This window comes from Monodelphis domestica, chromosome 2 (assembly GCF_027887165.1).
Source record: "Monodelphis domestica isolate mMonDom1 chromosome 2, mMonDom1.pri, whole genome shotgun sequence".
NCBI classification, from domain to species: domain Eukaryota; kingdom Metazoa; phylum Chordata; class Mammalia; order Didelphimorphia; family Didelphidae; genus Monodelphis; species Monodelphis domestica.
The window spans coordinates 229576756-229602855 of NC_077228.1; the positions used below are offsets into that span (position 1 = coordinate 229576756).

The following is a 26100-nucleotide window of genomic DNA, read 5'->3' on the forward strand; positions in this document are numbered from 1 at the left end:
TTCTCTCTCTTTTGCAATCTTGTTCCAAAACTTCCTGCATCCTATTTCTCTCTTAAACTAGTGTTCAGCCTTCTACTAGGCATGCTACAAATGTTGCCTCAAATCAGAGGCTGTTCACGGTTGTGAGAGATATGATTCATGAAGAGAACATATTCTCCCTAGATATGTATAATTAGAAAAGGAGGTGATCTGGTCATGTTTTAAGAGTTAATTATAACAAAGGGGCACACCAAATAATAAAATACCTATGATAAAGATTTCCATTGCATTTAAGAAGATTTTCTATGAAGAATTTTTGGAAGGATATGAACAAGAAGGATTATAATCAGTGTTAGTGTAAGGAATACCCACAATAAAAAAATGGATCCATCAAAAATCATAGATTTATTAAATATAAAGTTGTTTTTCTATAGCTGCTGCTGTTGTTGCTGATTCAGGTCTTACTCTTTGTGACTCCATTTGGAGTTTTCTTGGCAAAGATAATCATTTGCCATTTCCTTCCCCAGCTCATTTTACATATTGAGGAAGATTTGAGGCAAAAAGGATTAAGTGACTTGCCCAGCATCACATAACTAGTAAGTGTCTGAGGTTATATTTGAATTGAGGTCTTCCTGACTCTAGGTCCAGTGCTCTATACATTTTGCCACCTCGCTCCCTATAAAAATACAATTCAAGGATAAATATAAAATGCATTATCCTTTATAATTATTGACATGGATCTTGAAGGTGGATTTCTGATTTTCTCCTTATTTTGCACAAATCTCTTGATTTACTGAGCTGAATAAAGAGAACTATATGACCTGCTTTTGATGATAAAGAGAGATGGTAAAATTGAACAATAGACTGTGATTCCATTCTCTCAGAAGAGTTCCAGATACTTTACCTTAAACAGTATTTTTTAAAATTCTAAAAAGATTTTTACCAAAAATTTAATAAATATTTATGAAGAATCTACTGTATGCCAGGCACTATGTTAAGCACTGGGGCTACAAATAAAAAAGAGATTATTCCTTGCCTTCATGGAGCTTGCAATTTAATAGGGCATCCAACACACAAAAGTTGACAAGAAGTGGGAGGGGAGGATGCTGTTCTGTGGAATGGAAGCCAAACACCTGCTGATGGAGTTACCAGGAAGGTTGTAAGCCCTCTACAAAGGCAGATTTGGGAAGGAGTTTAGTGTTTCACCCTTCAGCCCTCCAATCAGAGGGGAAAGACAACTGAGGGTGAAATGAAAAAGGGTAGTGTCCCCAAACCTGAACCATTCTTCATGCTGATGATATTTCAAGTGATCAGCTTATCAGCTTGGGTGAGAAGACAAGGTGTAGTTCCATGAAGTGGGTTGTTGATAAAGAAAACCTAGCAACAACAAAACACTCCCCTGGGAAACATAATAGGAAGGCACATTCCCCACTCTAGTCTTCCCATCATTCAGGTCCTTCTCAAAGTTGTCCTCCCTCACAGAGGAAGTCTGGGAACTCCTTGGTGAAGAGTGGTGCTTTTCCTATGCAAACATGAGTTAAAAAAAAAGTAAATAAGTCTGTAGTCCACATTAACTCTTTCACATTTGGTAGTTTCCCACTCTAATTATGTTATTAGCTATTGGGTTCCAAAGGCTTAGGTGCTCTTGGAATGACCCTTCTGATTCATTGTGTCATCATTAAGAGGATAGAGAACTTTCTATTAATTAATTAGAAAGTCTATTAATCAATAAACATTTATTAAGCACCCATTGCATGCCAGACGCTGTACTGAATACTGGGAATTAAATAGGAAAAAAATAAGCCAGTCCCTACCTAATGGAACTCACAATCTAATGGGGAAAGACAATACACAAAAAGATGAAAAGTGGGTTGGGGAAGAGGAAGAAAAGGTATTTGTGGGCATCATGGAGAAGTTAGTCAGAGATGACCCAAATGAGTGCAGTCATGTGAGAAATGTGAAGCACTAAATGCCAGGCACTATGCTAAGTATTGGGATTAAAAATTTTAAATGAGAGACAGTACCTGTCCTAAAAAAGCTTACATTCTAAATGGGAGATAACTACACATAAAGGGGAATGGTGGCCAGAGAAGGGAGTTTTGGCCTGAAGGTGAGTTGATTTGGAGAACACTCAGTTGACCTGACGTTTCCAAAGGATTATGCTATGGATTTGATTGATATGTTCAGAAAACAAGGTAGAAAAGCACTGTGGAAAGGGGAATGGGAGGGAAGAGTTATTCAAGCAGCAGCAGAAAACAGCAAAATGGTTTGGATAAATGACTGAATGGGATGTAAAGATGAAGCATCTCTAGAGTCTGGAATCTATGCCAACTAGAAAAGTGGGCTAAGTTTCCTCGCAGTCAACAATCAGAATGGCTGAGCTATATCCAAGACTGGAGTTTCAAAGATTCCTAAAATAAATGAGCTAACATCAGCTGAGACCAGGGACACGGAGGTCCCATGCAGAGGCTATTAGTCCAGGTAGAAAGAATAAGGTCAGTGGCAGGAGGAATAGATAGATGTGAAGTTGGAACTAATCAATTAGATTCTAGACAGATGTCGTTTTTCAACTTTTGGAGTTAGGCAGGTACCATTTCTTATTCATCTTTGTATATCTAGCTTCCACTAAAATGCCCAACACATAGTAGGTACTTGGTAGTAATATCTTGGTTGAAGACAAATATCATCTATCTGCCTGTTATTTAGCTTTACTTTCATTAAGTTAGAAGGTGGTGCTAATTAGGCCAAAACATGAAATTTGATCCTAAGTGAGGTCCACAGTGATCTCCCAGTCAGCTACTTGCTTGTGTACCTTTGAGGTCATTAAGGAAATGGGACAAGACAGAATTTAGATGAACCAATGCAAATTAGTCACAACTACTGGAAAAACAATTCCAGTTGCATGCTCTATTGATAGTAGTTCGATAATGTCATCTTTGTATACAAAAAGCACTATATTAAATATATATTTATTAATAGTTTTATAAATACTTATAAAAATAAATAACATTTGCCTATATGTCAGGAACACAGAAACTCAAATTAAAATATGCACAAGGTAATTTTCAAATGGATAGCACTAGGACCTGGAGAAATCAAATATATATATTTCCTGTAGAAGGTGGTGCTTGAGTTGCACACTGATGAAAATTAGAGATTCTATAAGGTAAGAGATGAGGAAGCAATGTACTCTAGGCAAGAGTTGTGTAGATAGGAAAAGTAAGATGGAATGTCATATATAGGATACAGCAAGTAAGCCATGCTACCTTACTAACTTATTAGGAAATAAACCTCAGTAGGGATAAGTAAAAGCACAAATAGCTGAGTATATTTTATTACATTTTATATCATATTTATTTTATCAAATACTATCAAGTTCTCTGTGCTTCTCAAGTATTTAGGAATAATGTATTTGTAATTGATAAGAAGCATTCACTGAAGCACAACAAAATTGTTTCCTTTTGGACTAAATGCTTCAACGTTAGAGTTGGAGGGGCCAACTAATGGGGGTAATATAAGATCCCACTATGTTAGTTGTTGTTGATTGGGGAAAAGCATTTGATTCAGTAGAGCAAAATTCTGACTTAAACCTCTCTTCCAGCAAGGTATTTCCTACCCATATGTCAAAAATTGAAGATTCCTTGAAAGAAAGAAATACATTTATTCAAGGATCCCTCTCAACTTCAACACCAGAAACAACACAGAGCAGAGAGACATATGTTCATTAAAGGTGCGTGCCACTTGGAGAAAATCCAGAGTTCACTATCTGTGGATAGCAAGATCTTTAAGATGTTCCTTTTTGAGGATGACATTGTTCTGGTTTCATCAAGCCTTAGAACAATAAAGAGCTTCCTCAAAGAGTTCTGCAGCCACTTAAAAGAATTTAGCTAGAGGGGTAGCTAGACAGATAGAGTGCTTAGGCCTGGAATTTGGAGGACCTGGGTTCAAATGTGACCTCAGATGCTTCTTAGCTGTGTGACCATGGGTAAATCATTTAACCCCAGTTGCCTCCTCTGATCTCTCTTTTGATACTAATTGATACTAAGACAGAAGATAAGTATTAAAAAAAAGAAAAGAAAAAGAATTTAGCTTGATTATCCACACATTTAATATCAAATAAATAAAGAATTTCTATTGCACAGATTATGAGAAGGTCCTTAGTAGTCAGCCTATAGATCTTGTCCATCAGTATGTATATATAGAAGTTAGTAAATACAAATAGCCTAGAAATTTGTTCTAGGTACATAGGCTAATTCCAAGAGTTAGAGAGAATCAGGCCTTCATGACCATTCTCCAGCAATTAGCAATTAATGGTATCTAAATGAAGAATTATATAGCAAGTGGGCAGCTAACTGGCTCAATGGGTAGAGAGCCCGGCCTAGAGAAGGGAGGTCTTAGATTCAAATTTGGCCTCAGATGCTTCCTAGCTACATGACCCTGAGCAAATCACTTAACCCCCATTGCCCAGTCCTTACCTTTCCTTGCCTTAGAACAAATACTTAGTATTGATTTTAAGAAAGAAGGTAAGGGATTTTTAAAAAACTATTTTTTAAAAATTTTAAAGAATTATGTGGCAAATATTATCTCACATGCTATTAAAAAGTTAAAGCAAAGCCCAACCCCCAACTCACATATATTCCAGTGAGATGTGTTAAAGAATACAATGAATGAGAACCAGATGGATTTCTAATAGACAGCAAATACTAGGACTGCAAAAGCTGCCCATGATCCTCTTAGGTGCTTCCAGATAAAGGGCATGGCCCTCAACATCTATAGTGCTTCTTTTAGTCCTGTGCCTTCTTCATTTAATGCAGGTAAAAGGATCTATGAAAGAATCTTGGCATAGATTTTCTTCAGCAGCAGTGTGACTTAAGGCTCTATCATTCTTATTTGTCTAGTTAAAAAGCTCAGCTTTTTTCATTCCTTATCTGTGAGGTCTTTACTCTTCAAACATCCTTGAAGGCTTAAGAGCACTAATTAGTCAAGTAATCCATGCCTCAACTTATGGACAGTTTTTCCTGGCTGCTAATTGGCCATGGCACATGAGCCTAGTCCATGGACATTTCCACACTTATGATTGGTGGTTGAGCTAATTTGCTCTTGGCATGTATTCAAGATACTAATAATAGTCCTTAAGTGTAGGTGCCAGTTGTCTTAGGGAGAGGTCAAGGAAGGGGAAACCTACAAAGAGCTGGTTCTCATAATTAACCTAAAGATGCTATATATTCAGTGCCATTGGTAGATGCCAATTATCTCTGGAGAAACAGCTTTTTTTCCCTGTTTGAATACTAATAATAAATATCCTGAGAATGACTTTGACAGAAGTTACTGTTATCTTGGGGTAGAAGACTGGGGAAAGGAGTGTGGGACCTTTTGAAAAGAAAAAACTATTGCCTTTTGATCAGCAAATTTATGAGGTTACTTTTGATTATGCTTTCAAGAAAATAATTACATGTTTCCCAACATACAGGAAAAATGGATTATAATAAATCATATTGGGAGCAGCTAAGTGGCTCAGTGCATTGAGAGACATCGAGAGATGGGAGGTCCTGGGTTCAAATCGGACCTGGGACACTTCCTAGCTGTGTGATCCTGGGCAAGTCACTTAAACTTCATTTGGAACCAATCCACAGTATTGATTCTAAGACAGAGGGTAAGGGTTTTTAATGATAATAAATCAGATTTTATTATTTTTTAGGCTTCGTTGCCTCTTCATTCCTTGGCATTCTTGTCTTCTCTGCAGTGTGTGACCCTCACAATCACCCTCTCTGTTCTCTGAGTTTTCGTGACTCAATTCTTTTGCCTTTCTGGCTGCTCTCTCTCATTCTCCTTTGCTAGATCATCAAACTCCCTACTAAGGACATATTGCATGTCTTTCTCCTGAGCCTGCTTCTTTTTTCATTTCACAACCACTCTCTCAATGACTTTGTCAGCTCCTATGGAATTAATAATCACCTCAAAGCAAATGATTCTCAGAGTTCTATATGTGACCCCAGTTTCTCTTGAGCACCAGTCCTATATTATGAGCTGCCTACTGAATATTTCCAACTGAATGTTTCATAGAAATGTCTAACTTCACATGCTTCAAAACACAGTACAAAATGTAGTAGATAGAATGTTGGGCAGGGGACTTCTGGGTAAGGATGGTGGCAGTCTAGATGCGAGATGCTTCCACTCCTCAGATCCACCAATATGGACTACCTCAAAAGACCCAAAAAACTATTTTCATAAGAACAAAGGGACTCTACAGTAGGGCACAGCATTGAAGGTACATGAGATCCGGACATTTCAACATTATAAGGGGGTGAAAAAGTTCCCACCCAAACATGACTGATCTACCCTCCCCCACCCCACCTACAGAGCCAGAGTCAGAGTCAGCGAGTGCTAGAATCAGCAAGTGAGTGAGGGATACCTCTGGAGTGGGCAAGGGGAACCTCTGGGTCCTTGAAAGCTGTCTAAAAATGAGGACCTACCCCTTAGAGCAGCTACACCTGAAACCCCAGCGGGCTGGGGAGTGCAGACCGTGGGCACTCTCAGCAAGGAGGTGCAGAGAAGAGCAGCAGACAGCAGAAGCTGCTGAGACTTGAGAGCTTGCCTCAGGCAAAATCCTTGCTCCTTGAATCCATACACAGAGAGCCTGCCCATCTCACTCAGATCTCTGACTAAAAAGGGAAGGAAAGCCCCCCACAGTGATGGCAAATTGCACCCAGGAGTTACAACCTCCATCCACCTCCGCCAAAAAAAGGCATTGACCCTCGAAAATTTTTATGAAGGAAAACCCCAGGCTACAGAGGAAATACAGGAGGAAATTCAAACAATGCCAAAACCTTCCCAAAAAAATGAAAATTGTCCACAAGCTCTTGAAGAATTTAAATTGGAGCTTATCCAAAAGACAGAAGCCTTCTGACAAGAAAAGTGTGAAATAGTTCAAAGAGAAAATAACAGTTCGAGGGACAAGAACTCCCAAATGGAGAAACACCTGGAAGCTACGAAAAGCAGGATAGGCCAAACTGAAAAGGAAATTCAAAAGATTAAAGCAGAAAACCAAAAGATTATAACAGAAAACCAGGCTTTAAGGACCAGATTTGGGTCAGCAAGAATTAATTAAGCAAAGTCAAAAGACTGACAAAATAGAAGAAAACATAAAATATCTCACTGACAAGAAGACAGATCAAGAAAACAGATCACAATGAGACAATTTGAGAATCATTGGTCTACCTGAAAAGCCAGAAATAAGCAGAAATCTTGACATCATACTACAAGAAATCCTCCAAGAAAAATGCCCTGACATTCTTAAACAAGGGGGAAAATACACATTGAAAGAGTTCATTGAAAATACCCTAAGACAACTCCCAGGAATATGATTGCCAAATTCCAAAGCTTTCAAGTTAAGGAGAAAATTCTACAAGAAGTCAAAAAGAGACAATTCAGATACCCAGGACCACCAGTCAGGATCACACAAGACCTGGCAGCTTCCACACTAAAGGACCGCAAGGCCTGAAACATGATTTTCAGAAAGGCAAGAGAACTGGGTCTTCAACCAAGGATCACCTATCCATCAAAACTGACTATATACATCCAGGGGAAAGTATGGGCATTCAATAAAATAGAAGATTTCCAAGTATTTGTAAAGAAAAGACCAGAACTAAGGGGAAAGTTTGATATCCAAACACAAAGATCAAGAGAAACATGAAAATGTAAATAAAAAAGAGAGGGAAAGGGGGAAAATGTGTTGGTTTTTTTTTTAATTCAACCTCTCTTCTTTAAGGGCTACAATTATATCAAATTATATATATATATATTAATATATGGGGAAAATGTTATTTGTAAATCTAAAAAATTGTATTCATTATTATAGTCATTAGAAGAATCACTAATAGGAAAAGATTGGGGCATTAAGGGCTGATATGCAAAAAAAAGAAAAAGGGTTGGGGGGAATTGAAGATGGTACCAAGAGATACTTGAAGAAATAAAATAAATAGGATAATCTTTATCATACAAAGATACACATGGGAAGGGGAGGGAAAGAATACTTTTATAAGAAGGAGAGGAAGAGAGTGCTAATAGGTAATACTTAAACCTTACTCTCAGTGAAATCAATTCTGAGAGGGAAGAGCATCTAGATCCATTGGGATCTTGAATTATATCCTATCCTACAGGGTAAGTGAGAAGGGAAAACTAAGGGGGTAGGGGAGAGGGAGTACAAAAAGGAAGGGAAGGAGAACGGGGAGGGAACTTAACAGACTCTAAAAAAACAAGAAGGGAACAAAAACAGAGGGACCAGAAAGAGAAGCATATTAAGGGAGGGGATTAGGGAGATTGATTAAAAGTAAACCACTGGTTTAAAAGGATATAGCAAAAGAAGAAAGGACAGAACTAGGAGAGGATATCAAAATGCTAGGGAATTCACAAGTGACAATCATAACTTTGAAGAGGTGAATGGAATGAACTCACCCATCAAACATAAGCGAATAGGAGAGTAGATTAGAATCCAAAATGTTACCATATGTTGTCTAGAAACATACCTGAGGTGGGTAGATACTCACAAGGTCAGAATTAAAGGTTGGAGCAAGACCTATTGGGCCTCAGCTGATAGAAAGAAGGCAGGAGTTGCAATCATGATATCTGACAAAGCCAAAGTAAAAATAGACCTGATTAAAAGGGATAGGGAAGGTAAATACATCCTGATAAAAGGGAGAATAGACAATGATGAATTATCATTAATCAACATGTATGCACCAAATGGTATAGCATCCAAACTTCTAAAGGAGAAACTAGTAGAATTGAAGGAGGAAATAGATAGTAAAACTATACTAGTGGGAGACCTGAACTTACCACTATCAAATTTAGATGAATCAAATCAAAAAATATATAAGAAAGAGGTAAAAGATGTGGATGAACTCTTAGAAAAATTAGAGTTAATAGATATATGAAGAAAAATAAATAGGGACAAAAAGGAATACACCTTCTTTTCAGCAGCACATGGTACATTCACAAAGATTGACCATGTACTAAGTCATAAAAACATGGCAAACAAATGAAGAAAAGCAGAAATAATAAATGCAACCTTTTCAGATGATAATAAGGCAAAAAAAATTATCAGTAAGGGCACATGGAGAGCCAAATAAAAATTATTTGGAAATTAAATAATACGATTCTCCAAAATCAGTTAGAGAACAAATTATAGAAACAATTAATAATTTCATTGAAGAAAATGACAATGATGAGACATCCTTTCAAACTCTATGGGATGCAGCCAAAGTAGTACTCAGGGGAAAATTTATATCCTTGAGCTCATATATTAACAAATTAGGGAGGGCAGAGGTCAATGAATTGGACATGAAAATAAAAAAACTTGAAAGTGAACAAATTAAAACCCCCCAGAAGAAAACTAAATTAGAGATCCTAAAAATTAAGGGAGAAATTAATAAAATTGAAAGTGATAGAACTATTGAACTAATAAATAAGACTAGAAGCTGGTATTTTGGGGAAAAAACAAGCAAAATAGACAAAGTATGGTCAATTGAATTAAAAAAAGGAAAGAAGAAAATCAAATTAACAGTATCATAGATGAAAAAGGAGAGCTCACCTCCAATGAAGAGGAAATTAAGGCAATTGTTAAAAACTCTTTTGCCCAATTATATGGCAATAAATATGCCAATCTGGGTGATATGGATGAATATTTACAAAATATAAATTGCCTAGATTAACAGAAGAGGAAATAGAATTCTTGAACAATCCCATATCAGAAAAAGAAATTGAACAGGCCATCAAAGAACTCCCTAAGAAAAAAATCCCCAGGGTCTGATGGATTCACAAGTGAATTCTATCAAATATTCAAAGAACAACTAATCCCAATACTACACAAACTATTTGACATAATAAGCAAAGAGGGAGTTCTACCAAATTCCTTTTATGGCACAAATATGGCATTGATTCCAAAGCCAGGCAGGTCAAAAATGGAGAAAGAAAACTACAGACCAATCTCCCTAATGAACATAGATGCAAAAATCTTAAATAGGCTACTAGCAAAAAGACTCCGGCAAGTGATCAGGAGGGTTATTCACTATGATCAGGTAGGATTTATACCAGGAATGCAAGAATGGTTCAATATCAGAAAACCATCCACATAATTGATCATATGAACAACCAACAAAAATCACATGATTATCTCAATATATGCAAAAAAAGCCTTTGACAAAATACAACACTCATTCCTATTGAAAACACTAGAATATATAGGAATAGAAGAGTCTTTTCTAAAAGTAATAAACAGTATCTATCTAAAACCATCACCAAACATCATTTGCAATGGGTATAAACTAGAAGCCTTCCCAATAAAATCAGGAGTGAAGCAAGGATGCCCATTATCACCTGTATTATTTAACATTGTACTAGAAACATTAGCAATAGCAATTAGAGAAGAAAAAGAAATTGATGGTATTAAAATTGGCAATGAAGAGAGACCAAGCTATCACTCTTTGCGGATGATATGATGAGTCTACTTAAAGAATCCTAGAGAATCAACTAAAAAGATAGTGGAGATAATCAACAACTTTAGCAAAGTTGCAGGATACAAAAAACCCACGTAAGTCATCAGCATTTCTATATAGTATAGTATAGTAGTAGTATCTCGGTAACCGAGGATGACGATTGTCTTTCTGCATTTTCATCTATGGTGTATAGATGAGTGTGCACAAAGACACTTGTGCGTGAAGGAGATTTAAGTGGAAAAGTCGTTGCACAGAGACAGTCGCACTCTCTCGGCGTTGGAATCCTGGGTCCAGTGGCACGAAAAGTTGTTACACCTGGAGATTTTCTCAGCTGCATTGGATGGCTGTGTTGTCTTTTGTGCTCCAATACGCCCTAAGCACTCCACAGTGCTTTGCTGCGACGCCATCTCAGCCTTTGAACCTTCTTATTGGTTTCTTCTGCCTGTTCAGCCAAAGCAGTCTTCACATGCTGGGTGAGCAAACCAAAGCAGTCTTCACATGCTGGGTGAGCAAACCCCTGGTTCACCAGGGGTCTACGACCAGATGGCTACTCTCACAAGGTTTAATCAGCCTGTCAAAGCCGTTGCCCGGAGTGTGGCCGCTGCCGCATGCTAACAGCTACTAGGAGCCGAGCCACAAGTGAGAGCTGGGTGTCAGGTGAGGGTCAGAGGCTGGTGAGCTGCCCTAAGAGGGCACGACAAGCCTTCCATACCAGAGATACTACCCCTCCCTAAGCACCCCATACACCCCGCATTTCTATATATCTCCAACACATCTCAGCAGCAAGAATTAGAAAGAGAAATTCCATTTAAAATCACCCTAGACAATATAAAATACTTAGGAATCTATTTGCCGAGACAAACACAAGAACTATATGAACACAACTACAAAACACTTTCCACACAACTAAAACTAGATCTGAGCAATTGGAAAAACATTAAGTGCTCATGGGCAGGACGAGCTAACATAATAAAAATGACCATCCTACCCAAACTTATCTTTTATTTAGTGCCATACCCATCGAACTTCAAAAAAACTTTTTTACTGAATTAGAAAAAAACATAACAAAGTTCGTTTGGAATAACAAAAAATCAAGGATATCCAGGGAAATAATGGGGAAAAAAATGTGAAAGAAGGAAGCCTTGCAGTCCCAGATCTCAAACTATACTATAAAGTAGTGGTCATCAAAACAATTTTGTACTGGCTAAGAGACAGAAAGGAGGATCAGTTTAATAGACTTGGGGTAAGTGAATTCAGCAAGACAAGCCCAAAGATCCCAGCTTTTGGGACCAAAATCCAGTATTTGATAAAAACTGCTCAGAAAATTGGAAGACAGTGTGGGAGAGATTAGGCTTGGATCAACACCTCACACCCTACACCAAGATAAACTCAGAATGGGTGAATGACTTGAACATAAAGAAGGAAACTATAATTAAACTATATGAACACAGAATAGTATACTTGTCATACCTTTGGCAAGGGCAAGATTTTAAAACCAAGCAAGACTTAGAAAGAGTCACAAAATGTAAAATAAATAATTTTGACTACATCAAATTAAAAAGATTTTGTACAAAAACAATGTAACCAAAATCAGAAGGGAAATAACAAATTGGGAAACAATCTTCATAACAAAAACCTCTGACAAAGGTCTAATTACTCAAATTTACAAAGAGCTAAATCAATTGTACAAAAAAATCAAACCATTCTCCAATTGATAAATGGGCAAGGGACATGAATAGGCAATTTTCAGTCAAAGAAATCAAAACCATTAATAAGCACATGAAAAAGTGCTCTACATCTCTTATAATTAGAGAGATGCAAATCAAAACAACTCTGAGGTACCACCTCACACTTAGCAGATTGGCTAACATGACAACTATGGAAAGTAATGAAGGCTGGAGGGGATGTGGCAAAGTCAGGACATTAATTCATCACTGGTGGAGTTGTGAATTGATCCAACCATTCTGGAGGGCAATTTGGAACTATGCCCAAAGGGCACTAAAAGACCATCTGCCCTTTGATCCAGCCATAGCACTGCTGGGTTTGTACCCCAAAGAGATAATAAGGAAAAATACATGTACAAGAATATTCATAACTGCTCTCTTTGTGGTGGCAAATAATTGGAAAATGAGGGGATGCCCTTCAATTGGGGAATGGCTGAACAAATTGTGGTATATGTTGGTGATGGAATACTATTGTGCTCAATGGAATAATAAAGTGGAAGAATTCCATGGGAACTGGAACAATGTCCAGGAAGTGATGCAGAGCAAAAGGAGCAGAATCAGGAGAACAATGTACACAGAGACAGATATACTGTGGTACAATCAAATGTAATGGACGTCTCCATTAGTGGCAATGCAGTGTTCCCGAACAACCCAGAGGGATCTATGAGAAAGAATACTATCCACTCAGAGGAAAAACTGTGGGAGTAGAAACACCAAAGAAAAACAACTGCTTGATCACATGGGTTGATGGGGATATAACTGGGGACGTAGACTCTAAATGAACATCTTAGTGCAAACATCAACAACATGGAAATGGGTTCTGATCCAGGACCCATGTAATACCCAGTGGAATTACACATTCACTATGGCAGAGGTGGTGGGAGGGGAGGAAGAAATAGAAAGTGATTTTTGTAACCAAGGAATAATGTTTGAAATTGACCAAATTTAAAAAAAAAAAAAGAATGTTGGGCAGGAAGTCAGGAAGACATAGGTTCAAATTCTACCTCTGAAACTTACTAAGCTATACAGTCCTTAGCAAGTCATTTAACCTCTCTCAGGCTCATTTTTTTCATCTGCAAGATGAAGGCATTAGTCTTTATGGCCTCTAAGATTCCATTCAGCTCTTAGTTAATGATCCTATGATTTCCTCAAATCTATCCTTCTTCTCAACTTCCCAGTTTCTGCCAAAGACACTCACTAGTCTTCCAGTAACTCAGGTTTACAATTGATTATCTCTCAATCCACATATTCAATGAATTGCCAAGTCTTGATGATTTTACCTCCACAATACCTCTCAATTCTGGTCCCTTTTCTCCATTTACACAACCTTCATTAGTTCAGTCCCTCATTATCTCTGGCCTGGACTCTTGAAATATACTCCTAATCCATCTTCCTGCCTCTAGTTTCTCCCCTATTCAGTCTATCTTCCACACAGATGCCAAAATGATTTTCCCAAAGCTCATATCTGACTACATCATTGTTCTACTTAAAAAAAAAAAAAGCTCCAGTGGTTTCCTATTGATGTTGGGATAAAATATAAATTCTTCTGTTCGACATTTAAAACTCAACAATCTAGCTCCAATCTTGTTTTCTAAGATTATTGATACTCTCCCTTCATACATTCTATATTCTGGCCAAACTGGCCTATTATTCCTTGAATATGACTTCCCATCTCCTATTTCACTATGTGTGCACAGACTGATCTCCAATGTATTGCCTCTTCTGCTCCATCTCTTAGAATTTTAAGCTTCCTTTGGAACTCAACTCAAGTAGTCACTTCCCACATAAAGCCTTTGCTGAACTTAACTCCCCCAGGGACTAGTGCTTCCCAGGAACAGATTAATTTTGGAAAAACATAGACATGAATTTATGAAGAGAAGAACCAAGAGAATATCATATACAATAACAGAAATATTGTTTGAAGAATGAATTGTGTATGTCTACCTCTAGAAAAAGAACTGATAAATAGAAGACATAGTATGTATATGTATACATTTTTATATAGAGAGAGATAGATAGATATATTTTTGTCAAATTATATCTTCTCTAATGAAGGAAGGGGAGGAAGAGAGGAATGGAGAGAATAAATTGGGTATTTTAATGTAATGAACAAAATTTTTAAAAATTTTATTATGAATGTAATCATCAGGAAACAAATGTTTCAAAAAACAAAAACAAAAATGAGTGTGGTATAAGAAATTGCATTTCCATTTTTTTTTAAGAAATAGGTGTTTATATAGAACACGCACAGCTATAATAATATATGGGCACACACATATATGTATAGATAGACACATACATATAGATGTGCATTAGCCATGCCTGAGAATGCATATCTCAAGAGACTGGTGATGACACATAGTTTTATGGATTTTGACAACCTTGAAAAATTTAGGTTCTTGACTTGGCCTGGACTTTGGTTTATATTTACTTGGCTCTCCATTTTTACTTCTCTCCTGTTTACCCATCTGCATCCCTATCCTTCTTTATCCCTCATGGTTTAATTTCCTCATCTGTAAAATAAGGAGGTTAGATTAAATTATCTTTTAGGTCCCATTCAGCTTTAAATCCTATGGGCTAATGATTCTATGACTGTCTGAACAATATATTCTTTCTTTCCAGCTGCAACCAGTAGAGACGGTTAAATTTTTAGTGAATGTAGATCAGCACACGGGCTCTGAGTGATGGGGAAAGGGGTCTATTGCCTTTACTCACAAGTCAGTTTGGAAAGCCCTGAGATAGTCATTGACTGTAGGTACTACAATGTATGGATAAGAAAAAGCCAAGTTCATTCATTGACTTAGAGGATAATTTTGCAGTGAGCAATATATGGTTGACTAGCTATCTAGATAGTAGGAGGCATAACAATACTGAATTTTGGGCATTTTGTCTGTCCATTGACCTTCAGTGATAAGTCATGGAAAAATTAATCTTTTTTCTATAAGGTTGTGAACAATATGATCCAGATAAATGAAAAAAATATTTGGGGACCCCAATTAAAGATGACAAGAAAAAAAAAGACTATGGAATCAGAAAACTTTCAGGAAAATGGGTAGTCTTGGCCAGGAGAAAGTGAACTACCTTGTTTAGGATAACTAGCATTACCAAGGTGACACCCTGGGATGAGGGTAGGCCTGTGACATCTAATGTTTCTGCCATCTCAGAGATGAAAAAAAGTCATTGGGTCTTTGGCAAGACATATATGTTAAACAACTACACTGTTTGGAAGATTTCAGTTCATAATTGTGGCCAAAAAAATTTCATGTGAAATTCTTAAAAGAATCCCAATGTCTACCCTTGTGCTGTTAAAAATGGAAAAGAGCTGTCCATTGAAGCTCTCCATGAAAGACTCCTCACCCAATTATTTTCTTTTTACTTTGTTTGTATTTTGCATTTATTCCATGTGCAACTGTTGTTTCTTGTGATAAATTGTAAACTTCTTGAGGTCTGAGACTATTTCATTTTTGCCTTTGTATTCCTATAATCTGACACACTGCCTGACACATAACAACTATCTTAATTGATTAATTTTTGCTATTTTTTTGGTCATTTACAATGGTCATGACAGTGAAACATTGATATATAGATTTATTACTCCAAGACTGAAGAAGAGCAAATGTCCTGATTTTCAAAAAAAGGAAGAGAATGGAGCCTTAAGCCCTTAACTTTTATTTTTGGGGAAATCCAATCCCATTATTAAAGGGATGGTTAGTGAAAACCTAGAAAAGGAAACAATGATCATAATCATCTAGCATGGATTCATGAAGAATAGGTTATAAAGGCAAGTAGGGGCTTAGTTTGATGTCAGAATTGATGAGGAACTGAATTAGGATGAAAGTTACATGACTGGAAAGGTAGATAATGTGGAGATAGAACAAGACTTGGCATATGAGCAGATACAAGAAGAGTTGAAGGAAAGAAAATTCAGGGATGACACTAAGTTTGTGAATCTGGATGACTAAAAAGCATGGTCATACTTTCAATAGAAACTGGGAAGAATGGGTGAGGGATGGCATTTCAGGAAAAATATGGTGAGTTCTACTTTGTATAAACTGAGTTTCAGATATCTAAAGGAGACCCAGGTAGAATTATCCAGCAGGCATTTGGTAACATAAAATGGGTTTTCAGGAGAAAAGTAACAGGATGGTACAAGACTGAATCCAATAAAATTAAATTAAATTGGTATAAATGGAGTCTTACAGTTGAGTTCACAAAATCAGTTTCATAAGCATAAGATGAAGGTGGCCTGGCTAAAGAATAATTCATCTGAAAAAGATCTGGGTTTTTTAGTGAAGCATAAACTCAGTATGAGTCAATATTGTGATATGGTGACCAAAAAAGGTGATACAGTGTTAAGTTTCAGTAAGAAATGCAAAGCTTCAAGGAATAAAATTATAATTGCAATATACTTTGCTCTGGGCAACTATGAGGCACAATGGATAGAGTGCTAGTCTTGAAGTCAAGACTCATCTGCCTAAATTCAAATCCAGCCTCAGATACTTACTAGCTGTGAGACCCTGAGCAAGTTATTTAACCCTGTTTACTTCAGTTCCTCATCTGTAAAATGAGTTGGAGAAGGAAATTGCAAACCCATTCTGGTGCCAAAAAATCCCCAAATGGGATCAGATACAACTAAACAACAAAATACTTTACTCTGTGAAAACTACAGTTGGGATATTGTGTTCTCAGAACCTCATTTTAGGGAAGTTATTGATAAAGAAAGTGTCCAGAGGAGAGCAATCAAGAAGGTGAAAGAAGTACAGTTAGTACCATATAAGTATGGGCTGAAAGAAGAAGGGATGTTTATCCTGGAGGAGAGAGATAAAGAGGAAGAAGGGGTATTGAAGTGACAGGGGAGAGGAAGCATCAGAAATTGGTCTTTGAGTATTCAAAGATCTGTCACCTGGAAGAAAGGTAAGACTTCTTTTTGGTCAAGAATGCAGAAGTGGGGGGCGGGGTATCTGGGTGGCTCAGTAGATTGAGAGCCAGACCTAGACATGGGAGGTCCTAGGTTTAAATCTGGCCTCAGACACTTCCCAGCTATGTGACCCTGGGCAAGTCACTTAACCTCCATTGTCTAGCCCTTACCACTCTTCTGCCTTGGAGCCAATACACAGTATTGACTCCAAGATGGAAGGTAAGGGTTTAAAAAAAAAAGAATGAAGAAGTAAGAATGGGTGCCAAATTGCAAAAATTTAGACTTGCTAGAGGGAAGAAATTTTTGAAGGGAAGGAGGTTGGATTCTTCTCATTGAAAGTCATTAAGCAAAGGTTGGATGATCATTTGTCAGCAATGTTGTAGATCTAATCTTTTCCCACGTCTGGACTGGTCTAAATACTCCCTTCCAATTCTGAAATTCTATTATTCTATCATACCATGATTTTTCAGTGAGGTGTGAATGGATCAACAATTTTCTAATAGTACTTCTCAGTCCAGTTACTAGAAAGAGATCAACAAGAAGACAATTAAAGTCCCAAAGGTTTTGTACTTTTTAAAATTAGATTTTAGTTTTCAATTAATAACAATTAATTAACAACAAAAAATGTGTGACAATTATGAATAATCAAGCAAAAATATTCCTGCATTGGCCATGGCCAAATAATGTGAAACTTATTTTATAACCTGAGTCCATCACCTCCCTGTGGGAGAATGACAAAGTGGGTAACACGTTTTATCATCGGTATTCTGGAGTAGTGGCTGGTCATTGCATTGACCAGAGTTCTTAAGACTTTTAAAATTGTTTTTACAATGCAGTTGTTATATAAATTGTTCTTTTTATTTCACTCTGAATCAATTAATATAAATCTTCCTAGGTTTCATTGAAATTGTCTCATTCATCATTTCTTACAACACATTTCATACAAAGTATTCCATGTCATCCATATACCATACTTTGCTTAGCTTTTCTCTAATTGATAGATATCCCTTTTGTTTCTAGTTGTTTGCTAATACAAAAGAGCAGCTATGAATACCTTTGCACACAGGGATTCTTTTCCTCTTGCTTTGATATCTTTGGAGTATAAGCCTAGGAGGGGGTATTGCTGGGTCAAAGAATATGCACAGTTGGGTCACTTTTTAGGCATAGTTCCAAATTGTTTTCCAGATTGGTTACCCCAAATCACAATTTCCATAGTTAATGTGCCTGTTTCCCTCATAGTCCCTCCAACATTCGTCATTTTCCCTTTTTTTGTCAGCTTTCCCAATATGATGGGTATTAGGTAAAACCTGAATTGTTTTTCATTTGTATTTCTCTAATTATTAGTGATTCAAAACATTTTTTAATATGGCTATTGCTAACTTGGATTCTTCCATTGAAAACTACTTATTCATATCAAAGTCTTCATCCTTTAATTTTGTCAGTCTTACTCGTGGGTACACTTTCTACATTTGTACTGTTATTTAGTTTTTTATACTCCCAGTCAAATTTCAAAAATTTTGAGCACAGTCTAATGTAATAGAAAATGCATAGTTCTACTAACAGTCTCTCAGGGATAGTTTCCTCATTTTTAAAGTGAAAGAATTAAATAATAATAATAATAATAGCTAGAATTTATATAGTACTTGCAGTTTTATAAAATGTTTTACAAATATCGTCTTATTTTATCCCCACAACAACCCTGGGAGAGAGATACTATTATTATCTCCATTTTTTTAATAGATGGTTAAGCTGAGGTGGTCAAAGGTTAAATGACTTTTCCAGGGTCACACAACTGGCATGTGTCAGAGAATAGAAGATTTATAATTTTCCTTCCATCTTTCATTGTTGATGGCCTTATATAAAATTTTACAAAATCTCTGCACATGAAAATAGATTGAGAACCTGTATATGTAAATAACTCCAGAGTCTGCCTCACTTAGGGAAACCTGCCCTTTATTTGGGAAATAATTGAACAATAAAGCTCACTACCTATTCTTATGGAGAGGAAGGGAGGTGTCTTCTTATGGAATTACAGAGAATTTAAGTTACTGGGGTCTAGAAAAATCTAACTTGTCTTCCTTATATTCCTATGAGGATAAAGGAAGGATGTATATTTCTAGTGTTCAGAGCCTGAAATTTCAAATGCATTTGCCCAAGGGATGCTGAATGTGGCAAGTAGGAAGAGTTGAAATAATATTATTTAGTACCTGTAGGTTTTTTTTTTTCCCCAAGGCAAACAAAACAAAACAAAAGAAGGGGAGGTTTGGTAGGCTGACTTGGGAACAAATTTGCTACTTATGACATTGTTCTTAATAGGAAAACATGTTTGAAATTCCAGAGGAGAAACTTTATAACTTTCAGAACAGAACTCATTTACATACTAGAGGCTCCCTGTACTTCTTTGTACCATGTTCAGCCTGGTAGGCACAAGGATCATTGGTCTTGCAATAATGAAGACCTAACTTTGAATTCTGCTTACTGACTGTGTAAGCTGGGGAAAGCCACATTTTATGTCTGATCCTCAGTTTACTCACTTATAAAATGGAGATAATAATAGTACCTACCTCAGAGGCCTCATTATCAAGAGATGATATATAAATTTTGAATGAATCAATCAAAAAGCATTTGTTAAGTGTGTGCTATGTATCAGGCTTTGGGACAAGCTTTGGAAATACAAATGAGACAGTCCCCAACTTCAAGAAACTTGCATTCTAATAAAGGGAAGTGACTACATACAGAAGAATGAAGGCCGAGAAAAATGGTTCTGGCTGGGAAGTCACAGGAATGGGTTATAATGAGTGTAAAAAGAAGTTTTACAACTACAAAATGTAAAGTGTTGTTTTTCTGAATTTATGAATATTTATTAATAGGTTTAGTATTCTTCTGATTTCTCTGGGGAGAAGGATCCAGAATAGTAGGAAACATGAAAAGCTAGTATTTGCTTGATTTGTCCTTCTAGAAAAAAATATATTATATTTGTGTTTTTATGGATTTTAGAACCTCACTTTACTTTTTTTCTCAAACTAAATATAATTGAGTCAATTTCCTCCTTTCATCCAGATAGAAATGATGTTCAAAGTCTTTGGAAGGCCAGCTATCAGTCTAAACTTCAGTATCTCCTTTCCCTGATTCCCAAAGTATCTTACAGTTAACTATTTTGTAGTTATGTTTGTTCGGCATATAAAAATATATGTATATATATATATATGTATCCCCACTTATGTTTTTTTCCTTCATTAGAAAGCAAGTTCTTGAAGGTAGAGATTTTTTTCAATTATTATATTTGTTTTCCCAATACTTAGCATGCAGGAATATTAAAATGGAATACAGGTTTATATAAATGTACTTATTTTTCAGATTTGTAGACAGGATTCAAGAAATTATATATTAAAGTCCTTTAAAAAGTCCTAGAGTCTTGAATGTGAGTTTCTTGAGAGGAAGTACTCTTATTTTTGTTTTTGTATTGCCAGCTCTAAAGGGCAGTTAGTTGGTTCAGTGGATAGGGTACTGGGCCAGAAGTCAGGAAGAATAATTTTTCTATTTTCAAATCTGGCCTCAGACATTATTAGCTATGCTACTGAGAGCAAGTCAGTTAACCCTGTTTGCCTCAATTTCCCAATCTGTTAAATCAACTGGAGAAGGAAATAGCAAATCAAAAGTAATATCTTTGCCCAGACAACAAGAAATTTAATCAAAAATCACCAAGCATTGAGGATAATCCCTGCCTTCAAGGACTATTTTCTGTGTGCTAGACATAGTGCTTGAAAAAAATGGTCCCTGCCCTCATGGAGTTTATATTCTAATGGGGGAGACAACATATATGTGTATATTTACATACATACATATATATATATATATATACAAATTTAATAAGAAAGTATTTGAAGGGAGAGAATTCACATCTAGGGGATCAGAAAAGACCAGAAAGTGCTACTAGAGGAGGAAACCAAGAATTCCAACATTGAGAGGCAATGGAGGAAGTTGAAGGGGGAATGCATTTATTGAATTGGATTCAGCATTGAAACAGCTGATGAAATGGTACAAAGATGAGAGATGGAGTATGAGGTCTGCAATGAGGCCAGTATAGCTGGGCAGTAGAGAGTGTGTTGTGGAGTAATGGGTAAGATGACTAGAATGGACTAGATTGCAATTCACTGATTATGTGCTTTCCTTATACAGGAGGCAATCTTTCTTGACATTAATTTTCCAAGTGGGCTTATTTGAGAAGAAAAAAATGTCATGGATAATAGTTGGAAACTGCTATCAATTTTCAACTTACTGGAATATCTTAGCACTAACCAACCATAGGACAAATGTAATAGTCAAGTTAATAAGCATTTAAGTGTTTATTCTGTGCTGGGCACCATGCTAAGTGAGGGAAATGCAAACATAATCAGAAAGAAAAACAGTTCTTGCTCTCAAGAAGCTTATTTTCTAGGAAAAAAAATTTATGTGGAAGAACAAAAGGCCAAGAATCTCAAGGGAATTAATGAAAAAAAAAAAAGAAAAGAAATACAGTGGTTCAGCTATACTGGATCTCATAGTGTGTTATAAAGCAGCAACCATCAAAACAATCTGGTACTGCTTAAGAAATAGAGCAGTGAATTATTAGAATAGATTAGGCACTCAATATGTGGTGGTAAATGACCATAGTAACCTATTGTTGATGAATCCAAAGACTCAAGTTTTTGGAAGAACTCACTATTCCACAAAAACTATTGGAAAAACTGTTTAACAGTATGGCAGAAATGAGGCACAGACCAACACCTCACAATCCAAAGTAAAGTCAACATGAATACATGATTAATTTAGAGATAAAGGGTGAAACCATAAAGAAATAAACATAAAAAAACCAAACCAAACAAAAAGTTTACTTGTCAGATCTATGGATAAGGGAAGAATTATGTCCAAATAAGGCACACAGAACATCATGAGATTTAAAAATAACTTTGACAACAGCAAATTTTAAAAGGATTAGAAGGGACAGACCAGAAAAAAAATTTTATAGCAAGTGTTTCTGACAAAGGCCAAATTTCTCAAAACATATAGAGAACTGTCAAATTTATAAAAATACATTGCATTCTCCAATTGATAAGTGGTCAAAGGATATAAATAGGCAATTCTCAGATGCAGAAATTAAAACTGTCTTTAGTCATATGAAAAAAAGTACTCCAAATTACTATTAATTAGTGATTATATTAAAACAACTCTGAGGTATCACCTTTTTCATCTATCAGACTAGCTAGTATGACAAAAAAAGAAAACGATAAAAATGTTGGAGAGGGTGTGGAAAAATTAAGACATTAATACACTTGTCAGTAAAGCTGTGAAATGATACAACTATTTTGGAGAGTAATTTGGAACCATAACCAAAGGGTCATAAAACTACCTATCCTTTGACCCAGCCATACCACTTCTAGGTCTGTATCAAAAAGAGATCAAAGATGGGGAAAAGGACTTTTTTTTTTTAAACCTTTACCTTCCATATTAGAATCATTACTGTGTATTGGTTCTAAATCAGAAGAGTAGTAAGGGCTAGGCAATGGGGATTAAATGATTTACCCAGGATCACTGTATAGCTAGAAGAATCTGAGGTCAAATTTGAACCTAGAGCCTCCTGTCTCTAGGTCTGGCTCTCAATCCACTGAGCCACCCCACTGCTCCAAAAAAGAACTTACTTGTAGAAAAATATTTATAGTAGCTCTTTTTGTGGCATTAAAGAACTGGAAACTGAAGGGATATCCATCAATTGAGGAATGGCTGAAAAAGTTGCATATGATTATAATGGAATATTACTATGCCATAAGAATAACAAACAAGATGATCACAAAAAGTCTTGGAAAGTCTTATATGAAATGATACAAAATGAAGTGAGTAGACTGTTTTACACAGTAACAGCAATAAAGTATGATGATCAACTGTGAATGACTTAACTATTATCAGCCAGGCAAGAATCCAGGACAACTCTGAGACTCATAATAAAAAAGGCTATCTACTGCTAAAGACGGAACTGACAGTCTGAATGAAGATTAAAACATACTTTTCTTCATTTTATTTTCTCCACAAATTTTTCTTCAGTATATGTGATGTGTCTTCTTTCATAACATGCTGAACATGAAAACATAGTTTGTATAGTAAGACATATATAACCATGATATAGGTTATATGTCTTATTAAACAAAACATGTTTTATATGATATATGATATAATTGCCTGCCTTCTTGGAGAAAGGGAAAGGTTGAGAGGGTGAAAGAGAACATGGATTGCAAAATGTCAGAAAAACAATTACTAAAAATTTTACCAATATGTAATCTGAAAAAAAAAAGTTTACATTCTAACATGGAGCTGAAAAGGAGGAGCAGGGGAGACATGGTACCAGAGGAGATGGGGAATGGTAGAGAAAATTTGGGGAGAGTCAAAAGTACAACCTAGAAAGAAATAAGATTTGAATGGCTGGAGTATTCTTTTTAAAATGGAATTTTGGGGAGGAATCAGCCAGGCCCAGGGAGAGGCCCAAGGAAGCAGAGGTCAATTCCAGGATGAGAAGTCCAGGAGTGATATAAGCATCCATTGGACAGAAAATATGAAATTGTACAAAAATCTAGAAAAGGCAGAAATAAGACCTGGAGTATAAGTAGTGATTCAGGAGAAAGACTGGACATTAATCTGCCTCTGAATAATACCACATTTTGAATCCCTTGTGATAAGGAACTGCAGTTGTAGAGGTTGTGTCAACTCTAATCCTACTCCTTCCTCCCTTTCACCCCCTCTCTCCCTTGTTTGTTTTGTTGGGTTTGGTTTTTTTTTTTCTTTTCTGTCAGGTGTGGTTATGTTATTTTTCACCCTACAGGTCTGGCTGAGGTGAAAGAGTTCTCTCTACTGTGGATTTTAAAGATTTCTGTGCTACTTTCATCTCCCCCCTGGGACTTCAAGAGGCCCAAAGTATTTACTTTCTTTAGCCTCTTAAAAGATACTCCCTGGGTTGGGCCTCTCTCTCTATCCCAAGAAACAGACAGGTTTCCCTTTCAGCTGCTGGAAGAAACAGGACACAAAATGAACATTCTAACATTCCTTTACCCAAAAGAGAAGTTACCAACTTCCTTGCCACTAGAATTGCCCCAGACTCCATATGGAGGCAGGCCAAGGAAGTCAGTGAAGCCCACCTTCAGGAGAAGGGCCTATTTGGCCCCAGCATTGGGAGGGGAAACTGCTGCAAAATCTGTGAATCTTCCCACGCACCGTTGTTTTCCGTGTGGTGATTAGGTAGATAACAAGAATTGATTAAAAGGTGTTTGGGACTCCCACAATCCCTCTCCTCATTTCAGGGGCTTGCCTTAAAGGGTCTGAGGAACAGAAAAGAATCGATAGAAGAATTGGTTTAGAAAGAATTAGTGTAAGGTGGTGGGATCTATATGGGTTAATGCTGGGGGGTTGCGGGGGGGGGGCGGGAGTGGTGTGAATCAGGGGTACAGTGGTGCCTAATTAATAGATAATGCTCAGTATTTCCCAATGAATCACCGTGGCCTGTTCTTCAAGAGAGCAAAGCCAATTGATCAGGCCAAGCTGAGCCTGATCTCAGGCTGAAAAACCAGAGAAGCTCTCCCGCCCCACCCCTGGCTCTAGCTGCCTTAGCCCCCAACACTCCTCTCTCCCCACCCCCGCTCCGCTGGTGTCCCCAGAGCAGCGCGGGCCCCGCCCCGCCGGGTTGCTAGGGGAAGTGACGTCACAGCGCGATGGCGGCGGCTCCTTTAGGCGGCTGAAGGGGGATTTAGGCCCGGAAGATCCGAGTCCATCCGTGGTGGGGAGAGGGCGAACGGGGCCGGCGGGGGCCGGAGCAGGGGCGGCGGCGCTCGGACTGTCCCATCCGCCCCATATTGAGGCGCTGGGAGCGGCGGGGCGGCCGGAAAGCGATGGTGAAAGCGGGGCCGTGAGGGGGGCGGAGCCGGGAGCCGGACCCGCATTAGCGGCAGCAGCGGCGCCGCCTCCCCCGGAGCGCAGACCCAGGAAGCGGTCGGGAGGGGAGGGAGCGAACCAGGCCGGAGCCGAAGCCACCGCCGTCATGGAGCTGAGAGTTGGAAACAGGTACCGGCTGGGCCGAAAGATCGGCAGCGGCTCCTTTGGAGACATCTATCTCGGTGAGGATTGAAACCCTGTCCCCTCCCCCACCTCCTCCCCTTCTGCAGCTACCCCCCCCCCCACGTTTCTCTTCTTTTCCTCCCCCCCTTCCGTTTTCCTTCTTCCCCCACCCCCAGCCCCGCATTGACACCCCCTCCCCCGGCCCCGGCCTCTTACCCTCTTGTCGCTTCTGCTAGTCTTCCTGGACCTCTATAGCCCCTTATCATTCGGGGATGCTCTCCCCCTATAACCTCCTATAACCCTGTTTTCTCAAACTACTGTTGTATATCTTAGCTTCTCTTCCCTTGCCCGGACAAAACACCCCACCCCACCCCAGGACTTTTGTTGGGCCACCGCCTGAACGTTAGTCACAATTAGACACTCTTAGATGTCCATGTCTAACTCTTTGGGTAAGATCAAACTCGAGTATAGAGCACCTTGAGTTACTGACACCTGCTTGGGAAAACCTGGTTTGGGCTGGACTTTTGTTTTGGCAAAGCCATTAATAATGGCTGAGTGGTGAGAGAAGGGGCGGCTGTTCGTCTCTAAACTTAGAGATTATGGGGCATTTTCTGTATCCTGTTCTGAGATGCTGTTTATTGCTTTATCCCTTTTCCAAGAGTGACTGAGGGGTGAATTATCTGCTTATCTGGTGACTTCTTAGATAGACTGAGCCCCACGGTTGTTGCTTTAGGTTCTAACCACTTAGACTATCCATCCTGCCTCTCTTCTCAACTCCATCTCCTCGCCTGATTCTGGCCCTGCCCTTGGAGACCAGATCGAGCTTGGAGTATCAAGAACCCAAACTGATTTGGGGTAAGAGCAGTGGAGGGCTGATAGTAAGTTTTTCCTGATTGTAGGTCTGATTTTT

At 37.8% G+C, this 26100-nt stretch overlaps 1 protein-coding gene and 1 long non-coding RNA gene across 11 annotated transcripts in view; one reads left to right on the top strand and one right to left on the bottom strand.

Annotated features, from left to right (window-relative positions):
* Positions 1-1016: 1016 nt before the first annotated feature.
* Positions 1017-25525, bottom strand: LOC130457263 (uncharacterized). Its single transcript, XR_008916437.1, has 2 exons — positions 25407-25525; positions 1017-1501 (listed from the first exon to the last, which is right to left on the bottom strand). It is a non-coding gene; the product is annotated as an uncharacterized LOC130457263 (long non-coding RNA).
* Positions 24832-26100, top strand: part of CSNK1D (casein kinase 1 delta) — an 82847-nt gene continuing 81578 nt past the window's right edge. For 6 of the 10 annotated variants that reach the window (XR_008916435.1, XR_008916434.1, XR_008916433.1 and 3 more), the window contains exon 1: positions 25029-25249. Coding sequence is in view for 4 of the 10 variants with exons in the window: in XM_007482811.3 (XP_007482873.1) it covers positions 25174-25249 (76 nt within the window). In the remaining 6 variants the exon portion in view is untranslated. Of the gene's footprint in view, positions 25250-26100 lie in introns of all 10 variants that reach the window. The other 4 variants (XM_007482811.3, XM_007482809.3, XM_007482812.3 and 1 more) reach the window with 4 other exon arrangements.